Source organism: Dysidea avara, chromosome 11, assembly GCF_963678975.1.
Source record: "Dysidea avara chromosome 11, odDysAvar1.4, whole genome shotgun sequence".
NCBI classification, from domain to species: Eukaryota; Metazoa; Porifera; class Demospongiae; order Dictyoceratida; family Dysideidae; genus Dysidea; species Dysidea avara.
This window is the reverse complement of record NC_089282.1, coordinates 23,333,631-23,353,640: the sequence shown is the minus strand read 5'-3', so window position 1 is coordinate 23,353,640 and position 20,010 is coordinate 23,333,631. Positions and strand designations below refer to the sequence as shown.

General features: G+C 36.1%; 1 protein-coding gene across 3 annotated transcripts; it reads right to left on the bottom strand.

The window, feature by feature from the left end:
* Window positions 1-2,631: 2,631 nt before the first annotated feature.
* On the bottom strand, window positions 2,632-19,658 carry LOC136238033 (hemicentin-1-like). 3 transcript variants are annotated; one of them, XM_066028343.1, is made up of 8 exons: window positions 19,113-19,657; window positions 12,626-12,934; window positions 12,204-12,569; window positions 10,635-10,979; window positions 10,449-10,583; window positions 10,315-10,395; window positions 9,888-9,998; window positions 2,632-2,789 (listed from the first exon to the last, which is right to left on the bottom strand). In XM_066028343.1, exons 1-8 carry the CDS (start codon window positions 19,441-19,443, stop codon window positions 2,770-2,772), a joined length of 1,698 nt encoding a protein of 565 aa, XP_065884415.1. In that variant the 5' UTR covers window positions 19,444-19,657; the 3' UTR covers window positions 2,632-2,769. The 3 variants fall into 3 exon arrangements, with proteins under 3 accessions (XP_065884415.1, XP_065884413.1, XP_065884414.1); XM_066028341.1 differs by lacking the exon at window positions 2,632-2,789 and adding an exon at window positions 5,740-5,835 and having other exon boundaries at window positions 19,113-19,658; XM_066028342.1 differs by lacking the exon at window positions 2,632-2,789 and adding an exon at window positions 6,275-6,348 and having other exon boundaries at window positions 19,113-19,658.
* Between the last annotated feature and the right edge of the window lie 352 nt (window positions 19,659-20,010).

The window sequence follows — 20,010 nt, the reverse complement described above, 5'->3', positions numbered from 1 at the left end:
AAATTAGGCATAAACTTGGGTGAACGGCCACCACAGAGTGCTGGTCACTGAAAAATGTTTAATAATATAAAATAATAAAAGAAAGGAGAAAGAATGGCAACGAAGAAGATAATAGAATAAACATATCTAATAAACTGCAGATTATCCGCACTGAGGAAGAAACATGCCAAGCAAAATCGAGGCAGAAGGCATACACTTAATCACACATAATTTCAGTATGTACACAGTAACACACATAATATTATATGCCATACAGACCATAGCTATCAATACACAATACAGGTACATGCTTAACTGCTCAACCCTATGTGTTTTAGACTATCAGCCAATTGGCTGCAAACATGGCTTAGTTGCATGTGACCACAAAAAGTAACCACTTTGGTGTTAACAAACTTTTGGTTAAAAGAAATACTCTGGGACAGGTAGGGATTACCTCAAACTGAAAGCTTAAAGGTAAAATAAAGTACTTTGGAAAAAAAGTAATAACGACTGTTTCATCTTAAAACAGATGTAACATGTGAAATTGTTTTAGGGCTAATTAAACAACAAGCATGTATGTTTGGTAAAACTTCATAACATACTGCTAATATAATTGATGCACCTGGAATTGTTCTTCCCAGACTTTTACCACAACAAAAAGCCCTTCACTAGCAAAATGTGTTGGTACATGAGACTATTGATACCTATCCAGTGTATTGGTACTAGGCCAGAAATTGACAAAGAATACTAATATAATCAGTTACACCCAGCCCTCTAGTTAACCACCTGCATAATAACTTGTTGATGCAGAAATAAAGTAAATAATTTAACAGCTAAAAAATTCCCAGTGATAAGGGCTAGAACAACAGAGACATTCTGGAGTAAAAGTCACTTTGATTCCTTTAACAGGTCTACGCAACACTATACACAAAAGCTAACATGGTACCTAAAAGAATGCGGCTATTAGGCCTGAGTATAAGAGCTCAAGATATACGGAGTACATGCATACAACTAAGTGGCCAAGGGGCACATTTCAATTCCAGCTATTATCACAAAGGTGGTGATGTGGTATACAATTGTTTCATTGGCAACAAGAATACAAAGGAACTGATGGGAAAAAAACATTTAAGGGAATACTATAAGTGAATGAATTAAGGACTAACTTTTAAGGTGCATGCATGCACATTGCACCACTGGCATACAAACAAGTGAATGTACAATAATTATGGACATCATTCTTAAAGCATGAAATAAGGCCAGAGTACATGATAATGTAACATAGTTGTAAGATGTCCTTATAGAGCAGTCAAGCATTGGTAGATGCATCTCCCACATGCCCAGGCATGGAACAAGTGCATGCATATTCACATCAACAACTCATCTCATTGGTACAATTATGAGAAAAATAAGGAGGTTAACACATGCTGCAGGATAGCATGTACTTCTAGGATGCGCCATACTGGGTTCACAAATAAGCATGTTAGCAAAGAATAATAAATTCTTTTGGCATTTGTTTAACTTGCAAGCTACATAAGAATTAACTTGCTTTCTAAAAAGTCTATTGTAGCCATGCTACATGGGTATTTGACCACTAGTCATATCCCCATGGGTGGAGAATTTGATGTTCCCAAAAGTTAAATCCTCACCATTTTCCCCACCATGTCTGGGAGGAGGATACTATTAATAGGTGCATTATATCATGTGGATGCATGTACCTAGACCTAATATCATTCAGTACTACACACTTTGTTCACTGTATGTTAATTTCTTACCTAGCATATGTTGTAGCCGATGTAGTAGTCAGACTGGAAGTATGTATATATATACTGCAGTTTTTTTTGCTTCTTCACCCTTCACAAGTTCATTATTCTAGAATATATTGTTTTTGTATGAAGGTTTCACAGTTTGCCCTAGATTTAGCTATTGTATGTAACATGTATATTATTATGACAAATGTTTTTATCATACTCTATGTAGTGATAGCATTCCAACGGCTTATGTAATCCACCTCTAATTATTGCTGTGCCCTCCAAACCATAAAAAAGCTATAACATTGTGTGCTTTACTTAATTCCAACTTGTAATTTTTTTCTTTTGAATATATTGTAATGTGCTGGATTCAGATGCAGCACACCAGTTTGTGCAATATCAAATAAGAGTTTGTCTTCAGCAAGTACTACCTAGTATATTAGTAACTAACTAGCTAAATAGTGCCAGCCGCCATCTTTGTGATCAGTTATATTCATATATGTAGTACAATGCCTGAGTGATTTCTTTACTTTGACGTTTGTACCATTAATTCAGGATTTTATCATAACAGAAGTAGCCAGTAGTCATGTTTTTAAAGTCAATGAGTTATAAACTCCTTATTACAAATACAGTGGAATGTCAGGTATCTGGACCCCACTTATCCAGATTCTTGGTTAACCAAACTACAGAAATGACTGCTCTATTAGAGTAGTGACTGTTCTATTAGGGTAATTGATACTACTAAAAAATTTTAAAATGTTCTTTATGTTATTTTAAGGTTATTTATACACAGTTTCAGAGATACCAACTTTTCAGACTTATGGACCACCTCCCAAGGGGTTCACATAACTGAGGTTCCACTGTTGTAACCTGCTCCTATTTGAATACATCTGTAATGTCAAAATCACTTCTTTAAAATTTCATTTAGTGCACATGTAAAAGTGTTACAAAACATAAAAAAGTATAAATAATACAACCAAATTTAAATAATAGCACTAATGTATTTCATTAGAAGTTTATGTGATACTGATCATTGTGACTGTTAATGTAAATCATCCTGAGCTACAAGAAGTAAATGGTAGCTAGTTGTGTTCAAATTACGTAGCATATACACAATAATACGTGGCACAGATGCCATATGCATGCAGTGTATATGTATCCTAAACATGTACTGTACATATAATTATGCTTTGAAGCAAACAGATGAGTAGCGATATGCACAATACAATTTTGTAGTGTTGTGCAGTGAGCACAACTCATGGATCTAAGCCCTAGGACAAAGTAAGTTTAGGTGTACACATACATGTATACATACCAATAACAAATACATATAGTAATAAAAATGAAGTAGGGATCCAAGCGATAAAAAGTAGTGAAACAAGAGATGAATGATGGTATTATGAAATGAATAATGGTATCATGTATAAGGTATTACAGCATAGCTCGTTGGGAAAATCATGTTATAACAATTATTTTGTTCAATGCCAATGTAGGGATTTTCCCACTGAGCTACGCTATCACAATACCATCAGTCATCTCTTGTTTACCACTTGGATATCTACTTAGGGACCCACGTGTAATTATGAGCATAATATGTGCCTGAAAGCATTGAGCATAATGCTATAGCATAATAGGAAGAATATTTGAGCCACACTACAAATCCTTGCTGGTCAAAATACAAATCACAGAAAAAGCCAATAGAACAGTCAATAACTCTAAACAGAACAATCAGGCAGTTGACTGTACCATTAGAGTATATTGATCTTTTCTATCACATGCATTTTGAAGAGCAAAGATGTGCTTCAGTCACTTATTATGTGCCCATAACTGCAAATTTATTAGCAAAAGATGGGAAATGAGGCATAAAGCTTGAGCATAATTTGAGCATAATAGAAAAATTTTTCAAGCAGTGCAGCATAGCATAAATAGGTAAAATTTTGAGAATATAGGTGGATCCCTATCTAGGGGCGTAGGAAGATATTTAACTTATGGGTGCCCAGTGTTAAAGCTGAAGACCAAAAAGGTCGCAAGCATACGTGACTGCTTTATTAGAGTCATTGACTGCTCTATTAGAGTATCTCGATCTTTTCAGTAACATATAGTACAGTGTGCTGACACCCATTAGTTATGCAACTGGAAATATTTATGGGTGCCCAAGCACCCATGGCACCCATGCTTCCTACGCCCCTGCTATCTCTACTTCATTAATAATATTTAATATACTAGTTTGTTTTAGTTTTTGTTAAAGCATACAGCTATATACATGTGACTGTTCTAGTAAGGTGACTGCTGTATTAGAGTATCTTGAGTCAGCCTGACACCCACCAACCAGGAAGCATGTCACTACCTCATATTTTCACTGCGCTAACATTATAAATACAGCTAGACCAATAATAAGGGATGTGGTCATCATGATCGAGTAAATAGATTGTTAAGAGGTGTGGTCTCTGTACTTGATCGTTATTAATCAACAATGGGTGTGGTCTCAAACCTGTAGTGAAGTTACATGTCTCTACTGAATGTAAGCACTTATTGGCATTTAAATATGCTGCTCAAGGAAAGTGATAATAAGGAAAATGAACACTTCAATATGGCTCCATTGCATGAACATGACAACCAGCCTGATTGAAGATATAAGGAAAGACAAGATGCAGAGGGCATATATTTGTCAGAACCCCAAAAGGCACATGCTACTGGTGAGTTTATTATTGTAGCGTAAAATGGTGGCCATACACTGCTTTGTTTGTCTTCCAGCCTTGTGACTATGGTCAGCTGGCAGGTAGGCTGAGTTTCGGTGATTTTTAAAAAAAATTCTATACCCAACCATCTGTAAGTGTTTTCTTGTTTCAAATGATGTAGTTTATAGATGGACTAATATTATTCCATTTAAGGTGATTTTCGTCCTCTAGATAATGGACACTTGGGGACCATACTTTAAAAGGAGGTGTCCTTTACAGGGAGCTGGTTGAAGTTATTTTATTTTTAAGAGCAGCACAACTAATCCAAATATTCTGAAGGCTACGTATATACATATGCACAAATTAGCCACGAAGTATAAACTACATTGCATAAAACAGTCACATGGCTTACACAAAACTGGCTAGCTAGCTAGCTACAGACTATACTATGTATACAGAATACACAGTTGATTCTTCTCTAAGTTCACATCCCTACAAGTTCAGCTTGAAACTCTTTTAAATGTTCCACAACAGTCCTCTTAACTTGCACTGACTTAAGATATTTGAGTATTCTAATCATTTGGTGTGGATTGTGTGTTCTCTTTTAAATGGACTATTGGCATTACTTGTATACTATTTTTTGTGGATTATTTAGTATGGAGGGTTGATTTTGAGGAACTACAATGTGGAACCATTATTTAGAGGTACAATCATGTATTAAATGTATGGCAGAGGTACTCACAGGTTGTCCGTTAGCCATTACAAAGAGGTGTACACACGAACACTCTTTCGTTATTATGTTAATAAATTATTTCGATATTTTGTCAACATAAACATTGCATGCCAATCAGATTCCACCTTTATAGTAGCTGGTAGCACTAAGCATTAATTCAGTCATGGTCATAGACTGAAATTTAGGGATGTAATGTCCACTAGTATATCTGCAGGTTTAGGCAACCTTCCTTGTATCATCACATTTTAGCTATTCCCTTGTTTCACTACTTTTTGTTTGATCCAACTTTTCTTCTACTTACAATGGTATATTAAAGTAAAATTGACTCAGCCCTAAAGCAGGCCCCAGTGTTGGGAGTAATGCATTATTTATGCAAGACGTTATGTAATATTATTACTTTTGTGATAGCTAAGTAATATAACGAAATATGCTATAAACATTGTAATATAACTCAAGTTACTTTACTTACAAATGTAACTCATTACCTAGATATTATACTACAAGTAACAAAGTTACTAATCTTGTTACTATAATTTCTGAGTAATGCCTAGCCACAGTGGAGTAACAAAGCTCACCTCGAATTAATTAATGAACAAAGCTCACTCACCAGTTACTGTCTCTTGAATAGCCAAGATTTACACATTGTCCAGCAACACGATCACGTCACATGATAAGGTGATAGTTGCACATGTGACAGCTTAAGTGCACACAAAGTAATATAATAATATTATCACTACTTTATTTTATGGGAAATGTGTATCTGTAAGTAACAAGTTACTTTTAAAAGGTAACTGTCCCAACACTGCAGGCCCATAATTATTTTCCTTCAAGCTCTCCTCTGCCTACGTAATACTGGCCATTAGGGATTAAATGTCCACTAGTATATCTGCAGGTATATAGATAACCTTCCTTGTTTCTCCACTTTTTGGCTATTGCCTTGTTTCACTACGTATTTTTCTTTGATCCTTAAAATTCCTAATTATTCCTTCTGCTTGTTTGTTTACTTTTTTATGACATAATTAAGGCAAATGAACCCATGCATACCGCATTAAAATGTCAGGCATGCCATAAAAGTAATTTTGCATTCGAATGTGTACCCCAGTGGAAAGGATGGTGGCCATTATGCTTTATTTTCAGCTGTGCTTCACCCATTACACAGCGTTACAAATGAAGAACAGTACGAGAAGTGTCTCTGCAATCAATCCAGTCACTATGGAAAATACAAGTGATAAGCATAATTAGCCAATACAGCCAAGGGAAGCCACATCATGCTATCATGAATCAACACCTTGCATTGTCAGTGAAAGAACTGGAACACAAAGGAGGACAAAGGCAAGTCCATGATGCATGCATTGTACATACTGTACGTGTTGTAATTTCCAAGGGGTCATGGATTTCATGGGCCCATGTACCCATGAAAATATTAATTTTATTAAATTTTGCATGCAGATACCATAAGTATATCCACTTCTATTTCTTTAGGACTGGACCTCCTCGTGTTTGTGAAAATAATGTCACTGCTATTATACCCTTTTCACGTCCTGCTAAAGAAGGCACAAAGCCTACTATAGCATTGTGAGAATCACTGTCCATCATTAACGAAGTTTACAAAGAAGTTAGCAATGCTTTGTGTAACAGCAAAGCAACCAACAAAGGGAAAAGGGGATACCAAAAAGGCAGTCGTTGGTAAATACACTTGATCGCAGCAATCAACTGACTTAGCTTATTTGTATCGAGATCAATCAACTTCATGAACTTCTTGACCTTCTCAATAAACTTTTTGTCACCTTCAAACATCAGAGTGCAAGGAATCTCTAGCCCGCCTTGGGGAAGATGTCTTTAGTATTGACGGCTGCCTGTGATTTTGCACTTAATAGAGCCACTGTGTCGTAAAAACAACAAACAAGCAGCTTTGGCACGTGGCTGATTATTTCACTATCTCATACAACAGCGATCACAAATTGGTCAAAAATATTGCCCGTTTCTCTCATACAGTTAAATGTTTCTCCGTAGCTGGCAATTGCTTGGTAAATATGGTATCTACGAATCACTGACTTACATTCAAACGACGCCATGCTTCATGCACAACCACGAAAATATAAACCCTCAAAATTATCGTACCTTCTGGCACCACAAAAATTTAAACCCTCAAAATTAAATGCACTAACGGTATTGCGGTTGGAAAAAAGGCAAATCTCGGGACAAAGCAACATCCAACAGTGAAAAAACCAAGCCCTTAACCTTATCCATTGTCAAGTTATGCTTGGCTGGACGCATCAGTTAGTTAATAAGTTAGTTAGTTAGTTATTTAACTAGTCAGTCAGTCAGTCAGTCAAATTTCTGTGAATAGGATTTTTTTGAAATTTTATAGATACTTTTGGAAGGGTTTAGGGTTGGTCTGAAGACAATTAATAGCAAGTAGTGAAAAAATATACAGGGAACAATTATTATAGCTATAACTTTTAAGGTAATGTTTCTTCCTGTGGGGTATGTGATCAGTGGTAGATGATAGTTCACATTTTAATTATATTATTCAATGGAGCAAACCTAAACTATCATCTCCTACATATCATGTACAACAGAGGAATGTGTAGTATGTGCACAGGTGTTACAGGTGTATTATGTATATGTTAAAGCAATGCCGCAAGTGCTATATGAAAAATAAAGCACGAGGCACACGGCCAAGATGCTAATAAAGCACTCGGCTTCGCCTCGTGCTTTATTAGCATCAAGGCCAAGTGCCGAGTGTTTCATTTTCAGTGTTGGGACAGTTACTTGGTAAAAGTAACTAGTTACATATTACTTGCAACTGAACTATTTAGTTACAGTTACATATTACCCATAAAATAAAGTAACTATAATAATATTTCATATTATATTACTTTGTGTCCACAGCCCTAGGCTGTCACATGTGAAACTACCACCTTATCACGTGACATGATTACGTTGTTGGACAATGTGCAAATCTTGGTTATAAGTAAGAAGCTGGTGAATAAGCTTCATTCAGTAGGCTTCATTACTTCGTTGTGGCTAGGCATTACTCAGTGGATCACTAACGAGATTAGTAACTTCGTTACTTAAAGTAATAATATTACATAACATTAGACTCGTTACACTAACTATATTACTTAGGTAACACGTTACATTTGTAAGTAAAGTAACTTGAGTTATATTACCTGTTTTTATAGCATATTTCGTTATATTACTTAGTTACCACAAAAGTAATAATATTATGTAATACGTTAATAGGTAACACGTTACTCCCAACACTGTTTATTTTTCATATAGCACAAGCAACTGAAGGCAATGCTTTAAATGATTTATGGAACTGTCTAGTCGTGTAACTTCACCATACACTAGGACTCGTAATTAACACGCGTTGCACGAATTATTAGTAGCCTGAATGCGCATAACAAAGTAACTCACACGTGTAGTTTACCATATTTTGGTACAGCAGACGTTCATCATGTATTTTGGCAGGCTTTGGTCAAAACCCACAATCGATTCTATTGTGACACATGGTGAAGTATTTCCGTGATATCTCCAGGACTTGTACATTTACATCACCAAATGTAACAGCATTGTTACCTTCTCTCACCCATCATCGAAGCATTTAGGTATGTATAAAGCAATCCAGTGGTAGAACTCGTATTGGCTGGGGTGATTGACCACTCAGCACAACGAGGCTATCAGCCTTCACTGGCTTGGGTGATTAGTCGTACTGGCATGAGCGTTGCAGGCTATTAGGGAACATGGGCAACTGTACTTTATTTCCCATAAAAAGTGCTGTATTGCACCACAAATAATGCTAATAAAGCACCATTTGTGGTGCAATAAAGCACTGTTTTCCCTAAAGTGTACTTTATGAAATTTAAAGAACACTTTTCCCTTTGATCTCGCTTACGCAAAGTTCTATAAATGTGATTTATTTGTTTTTTAACCACTGGTGTTAACTCATGGTCAGCCTGTACTGGTATTTACATAAAACATGATAAGTGTACAAGAGCTATCATGATACTGTGTGTTTCACTGTAATAGCATTGTCAGCTCTTTCCCCAATGTAAATTCAACTTAAAATCTGAGCTAACCACCAATATTGGTTTATTTCTGGATCAATACCTGGGATTATGACATTGAGTCAGGAAGTGTTCACTGATGGGGGTTTCACTGTATGTGGTTTAATTTTAGTTTTGACAAACTACCACTCCTCTGAAAGCAAAAGCAAAAAGTATAGTAGTTGAGAACTGTACCTCAGAATGCATCAGGAACAATAATAAAAGATTGCTTCTGCTTATACTCTCATAAACCTTACTTTTGTTTCCCCCCTCTTCCGTGAGCCAAGGATTTGCAGTAATTGTTCAATTCCAGTCACAATATAGTGATTCATGCATGCACTAACTGTAGGACAATCCTAACACTTTGTAACAGCTGTTATAACAATTGTGTTGAATTTCTAAATATGTAATTGAGATAATAAAATCACATGGGCATTAATTATAATCAGATAATAGAAACTAGCAGCAGTATGTAATTGCTAGCAGTTTTAATTGTGGTATTTTTTAAATACACCATGCAGTAGCTACAATTTAATGATATCAGTACAACTTAACGATACTGTACAGTAAAGACATTAAGTAAAATGAACTATCATATTATGGTGGATGTAAGTAGCTACAGTGTGCATGCATGCACAAATTATTTCAAATTAATTCAATATGTACAATATGACATATATGTATATACACATACCTTGTACTACATTGGTATTCACTTGTGGTTGCATCACACCATCTGTTTGCTGAACTGCTCTGTGCTGCTTGTAAACAAGCGGACTTTTCAAAGAATTAAATGTCCCATATTCTAAACAAAAAGGATTTTACAGTACATTTAGTTACCTGTTCGTGCATGTAGCATTTAATTGTGATACATATATGTCTATACATGCATGTAGCACTTTAATTTGTAGCTGTAGTGGCAACATGTGGCAACTGCTGCTCTTGTTGAAGCACTATAGTAACATCATTTGTGATTCACAAAATGTCTAAAGGAGTCTTGTTGGTACTTTGGTGACTGTAATTGTTCCACAGGTACCTTGTACTCTTGGATACTCGGGAAATACCATTGGCGTTAATTTGTTTATCATCTTGGACTCTGATGATGTGTATGCCAATTTTACCTGCCACTGGATTGGTATAATGATTATCTACCAAAGACTCCACAGCATCATCGTGTACACTACCAGCAGACTGGTTCACCTCTACAAGATTTAAACACTTATTGCTAGTATTTCAGGAATCTTCTTATGCTGACCTTTAAAATTTCTTCTTTTTATTACAAACTGACAATATAGAGTGAGGCCAACACTCCATACCATCAACACTCCAACTGAAGCAATAGCTATACCAGCAACTATAATCCATGTCACATCTGTACCACCACTACTCTCTACAATTACAAAATACATTCTACTTTAAGTGAGGTCTGTCTAATCTGTACCTTTCCTAAGATGTACTGTTGTAGACATTTTATTAGAAACAACAGTCTTACTGGATGTGACCATTGTTCTGTTGTAGTAGCAGTAACAAGTATAAGTGCCTTCATCTTCACTAGTGATAGTATTGATGTTTAGGTTAGACACAATCAAGTCATCTACTCCAGGATTAGTGGTAGTAATGATGTTGTAGTGTTGTGTGTTCTTCACTGGTAAATTATCCTTTAACCACACCACTATTGTCACCCTAATAGGTGCTCTAAACTGACACTGAAGTGATATACTGTCATTGAGTTTAGTCTTGATGTGTTTTTTAGGACCATCGGTGACTTTTGGTGGGGCATAAACAGCTGTGTGGATAAAAATTGCATCAGTTTCTATTTCACCAGAGCTCCTTTAGGTGAAAATGTATGTTTTCTACCAATGGTTTTGTGCTGTAACAAACATGTTTTCATGCTAAAAACATGTTTGTGCACCTGAGTTTGTCCATACTTAGTACTGAGTTGGGATGCTTGATGTCTTAAAGAGCTTCAGAAAATTATAATATGTACTGTGTTTTGGAAGCTGGCCTTCATATTAGGGTAGTAGGAATATGGTTGGACATGGACACAGACATGACAATGACATTTCAAAATACGTTTTTACATTTACATTCGTTAAGTTGTTCTGTATTCACTTCAAGACCCGGACATAGTCTTTGCATAATTATATAATGCTCATCAATTTATAAGTACATCCATTTATGGAGCATATAAGCTAGCACAACACAGAATACTGTTGACTATGCTATTGTACACATGCTCTAGAAATCTAATCCATGATTATCACAATTATTGCACTCTTTTATCATGATACAATAAATTATCATGATATATATATAAGTCAGCATGAATCCATGGTAGCAAAAAATATGAAAAGTGGCATAATGCCACCTACTGAAAGTCTCCAAAGAAAATAAATTTACTCTACTACATTTTTTGTGTATACTATGTGCAAAAGTGCTACAAAATTAAGATTCATAATAATAAATAGTGATAGAAATTTATCATGATATGCAATATTATGATACTACACATTGGTACATAATATATAGTCAGATTCTTGTATTTTTCTTAATATGTCAGATTCACCTTCTATATACTAGGCCTGCACCGCATAATTTGGGGCATAATAGGTAACCAAAGCATTGAGTACAATGCCAGTATAATAGGCACAATTTTTGTGTATTGGTTATCAGAGAAGTTGAGACTCTGCCTATTTCACATGATGCAGAATAAGATAGGGTGCAACCACAGTAAAAATAAAATTTACAGCTATGTTGAGAAGGAAAGATTATAATAAAAGATGGATATGCTCTAATAGAACAGTCACGGCATGTTGAAATATATCCTAATAGAATGTTAACAGATACTGTAATTGAGCAGTCAAGACACACTTTTATATGAGCATATTTGGAGCATAATAGGACACACAACTGGGCATCAATAGGGAAAGTTTTGGAGTATTGTTCAAAAGCATTAATTTTACAAAACATAATAGGCTCTAGCCTACTATATGCTGCATAACACACTTACCTATCTTAGCAGAATGAGAGTATACTAGCTCGTCAATAATTTCAGCACACTTTAGTTCAACACCATTTAATCCTAAAGGAACTTTCAGGATATTAAGTTGGTTAGTAAAGTTACAACAAGATCCATCTTCACTTAAACAAGTTTGGTAAACAGCAATACGATATGGGTCGGTAGAATTGTCCATAATGTATGTGGGTTCTGTGTGTTGACCATGGGATCCGATCATCCAATAGCTTGACATTGATGGCCATAAAATCTTCAAGTTTCCTTTAAATAGACACTGAAGTACAATGGACTCTCCTTTAACTGTCATAATATCCTTTTGTGGTACAGCCACACTACCTGAGTTGTTACACACAATGGGAGCTGGAGGATAAACACAACAATATCTCAACAACTTTATAACAAATCAAGTCCCCTACCTTTCCTCACATCAATGTACACAGATACAGAGGAGGTTCCACACTGATTACTAACAATGTTGGTATAGTTTCCAGTGTCATCTTCAAATGACAACTCATATAGTGATAGTCTACTGTATAGTACTCCATCAGTAGTGTAGTTATCCACTACAGCAGTAGAGGGTAAAGGTCGGTGAAATCCTATCCACTTTATTTCACCACTGGACAATGGCAGATCACTGGATATTTCAGTGATTAATGTTAAGTTGCTTCCTTCATATTTTAAAACATAAGGATTGAAGTTGTATCCATCAACATGAGGTGGAGATCCTATAATAAAAGGAGTCACTTAGTACTCAGATTGCATACACATTGTAACAAGTGGCACAACTCATCATGGTTATGCAACAGATGCTTTAATTAAAGAAGTGTTGAAGTGTAAGTAAAAATTAGTAAGTTTACAACATTACAATACAGAGTGCTTTTTTTACAATAGCAAATACATTGTGCACACGTGGCTGCGTACAATGATAATAGTTAGTAACAATGTCGTCGAAATTGAAGACGAAGGGCAGACCATCCCTCAGTAGTACCTCTCTCTCTCTCTGTGAATCACTGGGATGGTGGCCCAATAGAAGGCATCATGCTCAGAAAACTGTTAGAAAATACGTCCAGTGAGTTGCATCTTATTTGCTTGGATCATCAACTGATTTTGAATGCAACTCCACATAATTAACAAAATGGCACAAGTAGGTGTAAAATTCACTTCAGATGATCCCTATAGCTCCTTTCTAAAGAACTTTTTATTGCAACAATCCCTACTGTATAGCTTGTAAATTTTCCATATACTTGCTTGTTAACATAATATTATTTGTAACTTTGTGCCACGACAAAGTTAAAATGCCATCAGTTGTATGGAGCTATACAGGGGCAGAGAATAGTACTTAAAAGTGGGGGGGAGTCATGTGGGTTGGCTTTAAGTTACAAAGTGTTTTAAAATCATTATGCCCCCATAGGAAAATTTTGAGATTTGGATGTCAAATCTGAGAACATTTTCAGTGGAACTTGTGTACTTAAATAGGATACTGCTATGCAATGAATATCATTGAGATGCTGTACAATTAGATATATCAGTAAATGAAGGCATTTCAGATAGACTCATGCTGTTGATTATAATACATATAGATATAAATGTTAATGAAGACATATTGAATTAATTGCATATAGCAGGGCGAATGATGATTCGCTGAATGTTCTATTAGAGTAGTTAGGTGACTTCTCTATTAGAGTATATTGATCTCGTGCACTCCCAGTACTGATTCATGCAGTGTTCCATGCTTGCATAACCTTTACCACAAATCCCAGTAAATAAAGGCAAAGTAAGTTGGCTAATGACTAAAATAGTTGCTTTACTTTGGCAACTGGGCATTGGAAAAGGTGAGGGGGTACTGCCCCTCCACTTGTAAAAGTTTGGGGGCAGTTGCCCCCTCTGCCCCCCCCCCCCCCTCCCCTATTTCTCCGCCCCTGGAACTATAATTGTACAACAATATGTGTACCCATAATACTAATTACTTATAAGCACAGTATCTCAATCAATCTGCTTGTTTTGACAGTTGGAAGCATGGTTTAAAAAACTACAGACAATTTCTACTTTGTTCTTTAAAAATAGGTAACACGAATCCATTGGTGCCACTACTACAAACTGATACTTTAACTCTGCGCTTGTCAGTGGAAATAAATGGGATACAAAGGTGAACAAAAGTAGTCCATGATGCACACTGTAAATACAGTAGTGGTCACAACACACTAACACAGGTGTGAGTCCAAACTGGCACATCCTTACAAGAGTAGTATGCACACCATATTAGTCACACTAATAATAGTGTTACCAAACATGCACAGCTGAAAAAAGCACTGGTGCATTCAGGAGTGGAAGAGTAGAATGTGACAGCTTTATTATCAAAGTCAACCACTCATCATGTGAAACATTACATCATCTGCAGTTTCACAATTGGTGTAAACATTCCTGGAATGTCAACGATCTACAAACAGTCACAACACTATTAGCAAGAGTTAATAATAAGAGAGGAGAGTGTCTAACGCTGTATAGGCCTGTAATAGATGATTGCGCAGAAGTTAAACGGCTTCCTTTCCGTGTAACGTATAGGCTTCTAGTATTTGTTCGTTTCCTTACCGCAATTAGTTTAGCCGCACCGTGATGAATTCTCGAGAATATTCGAAGAGTGAACTAAACACTGAGCTGTATGTACAGGGAATAGTGCTCCTTCAATTGAAGAATGCTTTATGGACGAACAATGCCCATATGATTTTACGGTACTGGGCTTTGCAGTGTGAGGACTCTGATTTTCCTTTCCCCAAACCCCTGTTGTAATTAATTGTGTTTGTAGTTTAGTTGTAGAGTAATTTGTAAAAAAAAATTTTTAAAAAATTGAAGAATGCTCAAAGGTAGGGGGTAGGGTAACATGGTGACGCAGTGAAAATTCGAAGCGATACTCCACCTTTGGTTCAGTGTTTATTGGTTTCTCAGGCGCTCTCCCCCAGAGTTATCTTCGAGGTTAACAGCCACACTTCTTTACGCAACGGAGCGATGCTCTTCGTGGTGAACTTGAATGTCGAGTTTAACGCACGCCCTTGTGTCTGGGATAGCCTTTGTGGTTAAATGCGAAAATATACTAGCCAGTCAGTACGTTACGTGGAAAGGAAGCCATTTAACTTCTGCGCAATCATCTGTTACAGGACTATACGGCGTTAGACACTCACTCTCCTCTCTTATTATTAACTCTTGCTATTAGTCAGTTAGCAACTTATTGCTTTCAAATCTCTACTTAAACATTGTTTCAAAATGTATATAAAACCTATATCACCAAGCCAGGACTTTGATTGTGGGTTTAATTTCACTTAACTGAGGCTACCTTAAGATATGTATGGGCCCCCACTGATCATCAGTATACAATTGTTTCATCTTTCTACTGTTGACTGGATTAATCTACTGGAAATTCTATGAGTTAATGTTAATCAAGAGTAAATTTACTCTTTACTCTTACGAGTAAATTTACTAAAGAGTAAATTTAGTAAATTTGCTTAAAGAGTAAATTTAGTAAATTTGCTTAAAGAGTAAATTTACTCTTGGTTAAAGCAAATTGGTTACTTTATTGATACAGACATACCAGTTTTGTTCACCAGCTTGAACTGTCACTACAATAAAATGTGTATTTGTGCATATCACACACACATCACATACTTTGGTGGAGTATGTGATGTGTAGGAGATGATGGTTCACATTTGCTAACTAATGGACAAATGTGAACTATCATCTCCTACACATCACATACACCACAGGAGTGCATGCTATGTACAACACATTTAGAGCATACCACATATACACAAATACACATTTTATTGTAATGTGTCTGTGTAATGGCTTAGCACAAAATGAGTTTATTTATAGCACATAAATTCAATAAAATTGATGCTTTTCTATACATCCCACTACCTTTAAATGATAAAGGATGCCAAAGAACACCTAATTTTTAACACTAGAATCATCTATAATAGCAGAAAATAGTTTTTCATTAAAAATCTTAGTGCCATGTACACCAATATACGGTCACACTGCTTGTCTTGTGTGCTTCACACACTATATCCTGAAAGTGTGCCTGCACCCCAAGGGTGTGCTGTTGTACTATGACCACCTCAGTTTTAACAGTGTATGCATTGTACAGACTGTGGTATGCTAAAAGGCACTACGTAGTGCAGTATAAACATTGTGAAGTATAAAATTTTTGGTCTCCAGGTTCTGGGTCCTCAGTTCCCGGGCTGGGTCCACTGTTTATACCTACCCCATCAATAATAGCATCTTTTATGATTTAAAAATACTAGTGGTAAAAACTATGAATGAAAAAAATGTATCATGAATATTGGCTAAAGGTATTGTTCAGGAACAATGCATTATTTATTTATAGTGTTGTTATAGTGTTGGCTAAAATGAAATTTTGTACTGTCAATAGAAAATACATGAAAGGCTTCTTTAAACAACGTCTCTTGTTTGCAGTACATTTTCCATTATATCACAATTACTTTGTATGCTTAAAAATGTTATTATACTATAATATGGGATTACTGTGGCTATACTAATAATTATAATTATCATGGTGGGCAATGAATATAGTCAACAGCACCTGGAAGTGGTATCCCACTATTCCAAAAGAAGACTAAGGGAGTCATAGTCTTAATTGACACTAAAACTCCCTGTAAAGCAGAAACATTTCCAGGCCAGATGATGACTTTATCATACAGCAACACACAATGCAGTCTATAGGGCCTCTAGGCAAGGTGCCAAAAAGAGCCACAATAGCCGCAATTCAGAAATCTATACACATCAACTTCTTGCCAGCTATCTACATACAATATATTGAAATTTCAAAAGGGGTCCATGAAAGGCTAAAGGCTGTGAATAAGAATCTAGCTAAGTACATGCACATGTCTGGCTATATCATACAATAAAATGGTACTATGTATTAGGGATCATGAGAGTTTGGGGTTTTCTGGCCAAAAATGTCATACTAAAACCAGCTTCACAATACCTTCATGGTACCTTGGCAATGTTGGTTAGCCCAAAAGTTAATCCCTTCAGTACAATCTGAAACACTTCCAATAGGTTGCTACAAAATTTTTAAAAGAATTTTTTGTTCAGTGGAATTTTCTAATAATGGTTCACATTTTCACTGCTTGACATCACTTCAGTCTGTTGGCATACCGCAGTATGTATAATGCATGTTTACCTGTGTCCTCCTTTGTGTCCTATTTACCTTTGCTGGCAGCGCAAGATGTCAATTCATGGTAGCACCACATGATGGTTTCCCTACATTTGTAATGGGAATCATCCAAGCTTTCTATTGTGACTGGATTGATTACAAAAGTCCTTCTCGTTGTGTCCTCATTTGTAACATTGTGTAACAGGCTGAACAAAGTTCAAAACAAAGCATAATGGCCACTTCACTATTTCAGTAATTGATAGTTGGGGCAAGTGTTCAAACGAAACAATAAGCCTGGCACTATTCTTTCTTCTAATGTGGTATGTGCAGGTTCACCAGTCATAATAATGCTACCAAGAAGTAAACAAACAAATACAGGGAATTTTAAGTTTGAGTAGGGAACAAAGAAACAAAAAGTAGTAAAACCAGGGAGGTTGCCTATATATCTGAAGATAATACTAGTGAATAGTGATGTGCGATAATAAGTTTGCAACTATATCGATTAATCACAATAATTGCATCACGATACGATAGTTATCACGATAGTAAATCCAAATGATAAGATGCACAATGTAGCACTAATTTTACTTATTTTCTATGAATACCGGTAAAGGCACATCCTGTGTACCCGAATGCATATGTCCTGCCAAAATACAGCAAAGTTCAACCTCAGAAAACAGTTAGAATACATAATTGAATAAACGAATGAATGTTTTAATTTTTCGAGTAATTCTGGCAAGGTAAGAATGTATAATATTGGTGCTCACAATAATCACAAGCTATTATCATATCACGATAATGAACCACTGTGATACGATTATCACGCTATCGATATTATTGCACATCACTACTAGTAAACATGTTATTAGTAATTCAGTCAAGGGTATAGACTGCATGAACTAGGGATTACATGTCAACTAGTATATCTTCAGGTGTGTAGGCGACCACCCTTGTTTCCTACTTCTTGTTTCTTTTATCCCTAATCGAACTTCAGTAAATTCCTAGTACTTGTATGTAATACATAGCACATGCACACCCACAGCATATCTGTTGGGGTGCAGTGTTATACAAGTACTAAGAATTTCAAGTTTTAGAATGGAATTTAGTTTTTGAAGATGTGCATGGAGTCTGTTCATATTGCATAATTTATAATGTGCGCCTGACTTGTTTACGCTACTTGAAGTTATTATTATTTTCATAATTATCATAATAATTATTCCAATTATTAGCTAAACAAGCACCATGTAAGTTTGTAGTAAAAACATATTGAACAAATCCGGCTTTGAATATTTGGCACAGCTGGCAACATGCAATTGGTTTCAGTGATTACTAGTATTTCAACTATTTCCTAATGTTATTTGTCTATGCAAGGATGCTGCTAAATTTAGACTGGTAATAGTCCACCCAAAACTGATACCGATAATCACATTGCACTGCATGGATCCTGATGGGTATACTATAATTGGCAAACTATGACTGATAAGTAATGATCACTAATAATGGCAATGGCTACAAATCTTATAGTTAGGTATACACTAGCTGATAACTGAAAGTAAACGACTCGAATACAAAGTACATAATGAAAATTTATCTTATAGATGAGGCATAAATACTAGGATTCTAGCTATTATGCACTGCACTTGCATGGATTAAAGTAACAATAGCAAAGATGCAGTTTGTTTTAAAACAGATGTGAGTCACGGACTCTAATATTACTTGATGGTTTTACTCACCATTAGCGCTTACAGTAATGTTGGCTCTTCCGATCTCTCGTCCTTGATCAGACACCATACAAGTAAACACTACTTCAGTCATCCTGGCCACCACAGTGATGGTGTCTCCATGTTGTGATTGGTTGGACCAGTACCAAGTGATCATGTTACCTGTGGTCTGGTCAGTATGACACATCAGAGTCACATCTTGGTTATCACACACTGTGTCCACTCCCAATTGTGGGAACGATGTGATGGTGACATTTGTTGATAACACTGCGTATACGTATAAACACAATATAGCTAGCGATTTATGTAGTGACGTTCGTTCAATAGTGAATCTATCCCGCATGATTCTGCGCTAGTCTGAAAAGAACCCAGGTTGCCGTCCTCATGAGCCTTCACGTCACAGTGTCCTTGTGAATTAACTTTGTTTATTAACAATCACTTACTCATGAATCAGTTCAGCTAGTACTTAGCCACTAAATCGGGCCCTCGCGGCACTAAATAACAAGCTAGAATCCCGGTGTCACAGTGATATATATTTCCCCGGGTAATATGTTTCCCCTTTATAATGTCATGTGCAACGTACGTGGTGTTATAGCATATAGGCGCGCATGCCGCACTTTTAATAATCATAGCTAGCAGCCATACCTATACAACTATTACTATAATTATACATGTTGATGGAGGAAATCAAGCCATTCACTGGAATTCAACTATAACTGCTAAACTGTGCTGTGATTTGGCTATGTAGCTATAGCATCAGTTTAATAAAACAGTAGCTACTATAGTACATGTATATACAATAAAATACTATCTCTAGCTATATAGAGTAAATCATGTGATTGCAGCTATGTATAACTAATCAATGTAGCTACAGCTTTGGCATGCAGTCAGTCATTATCTACCCCCTTGC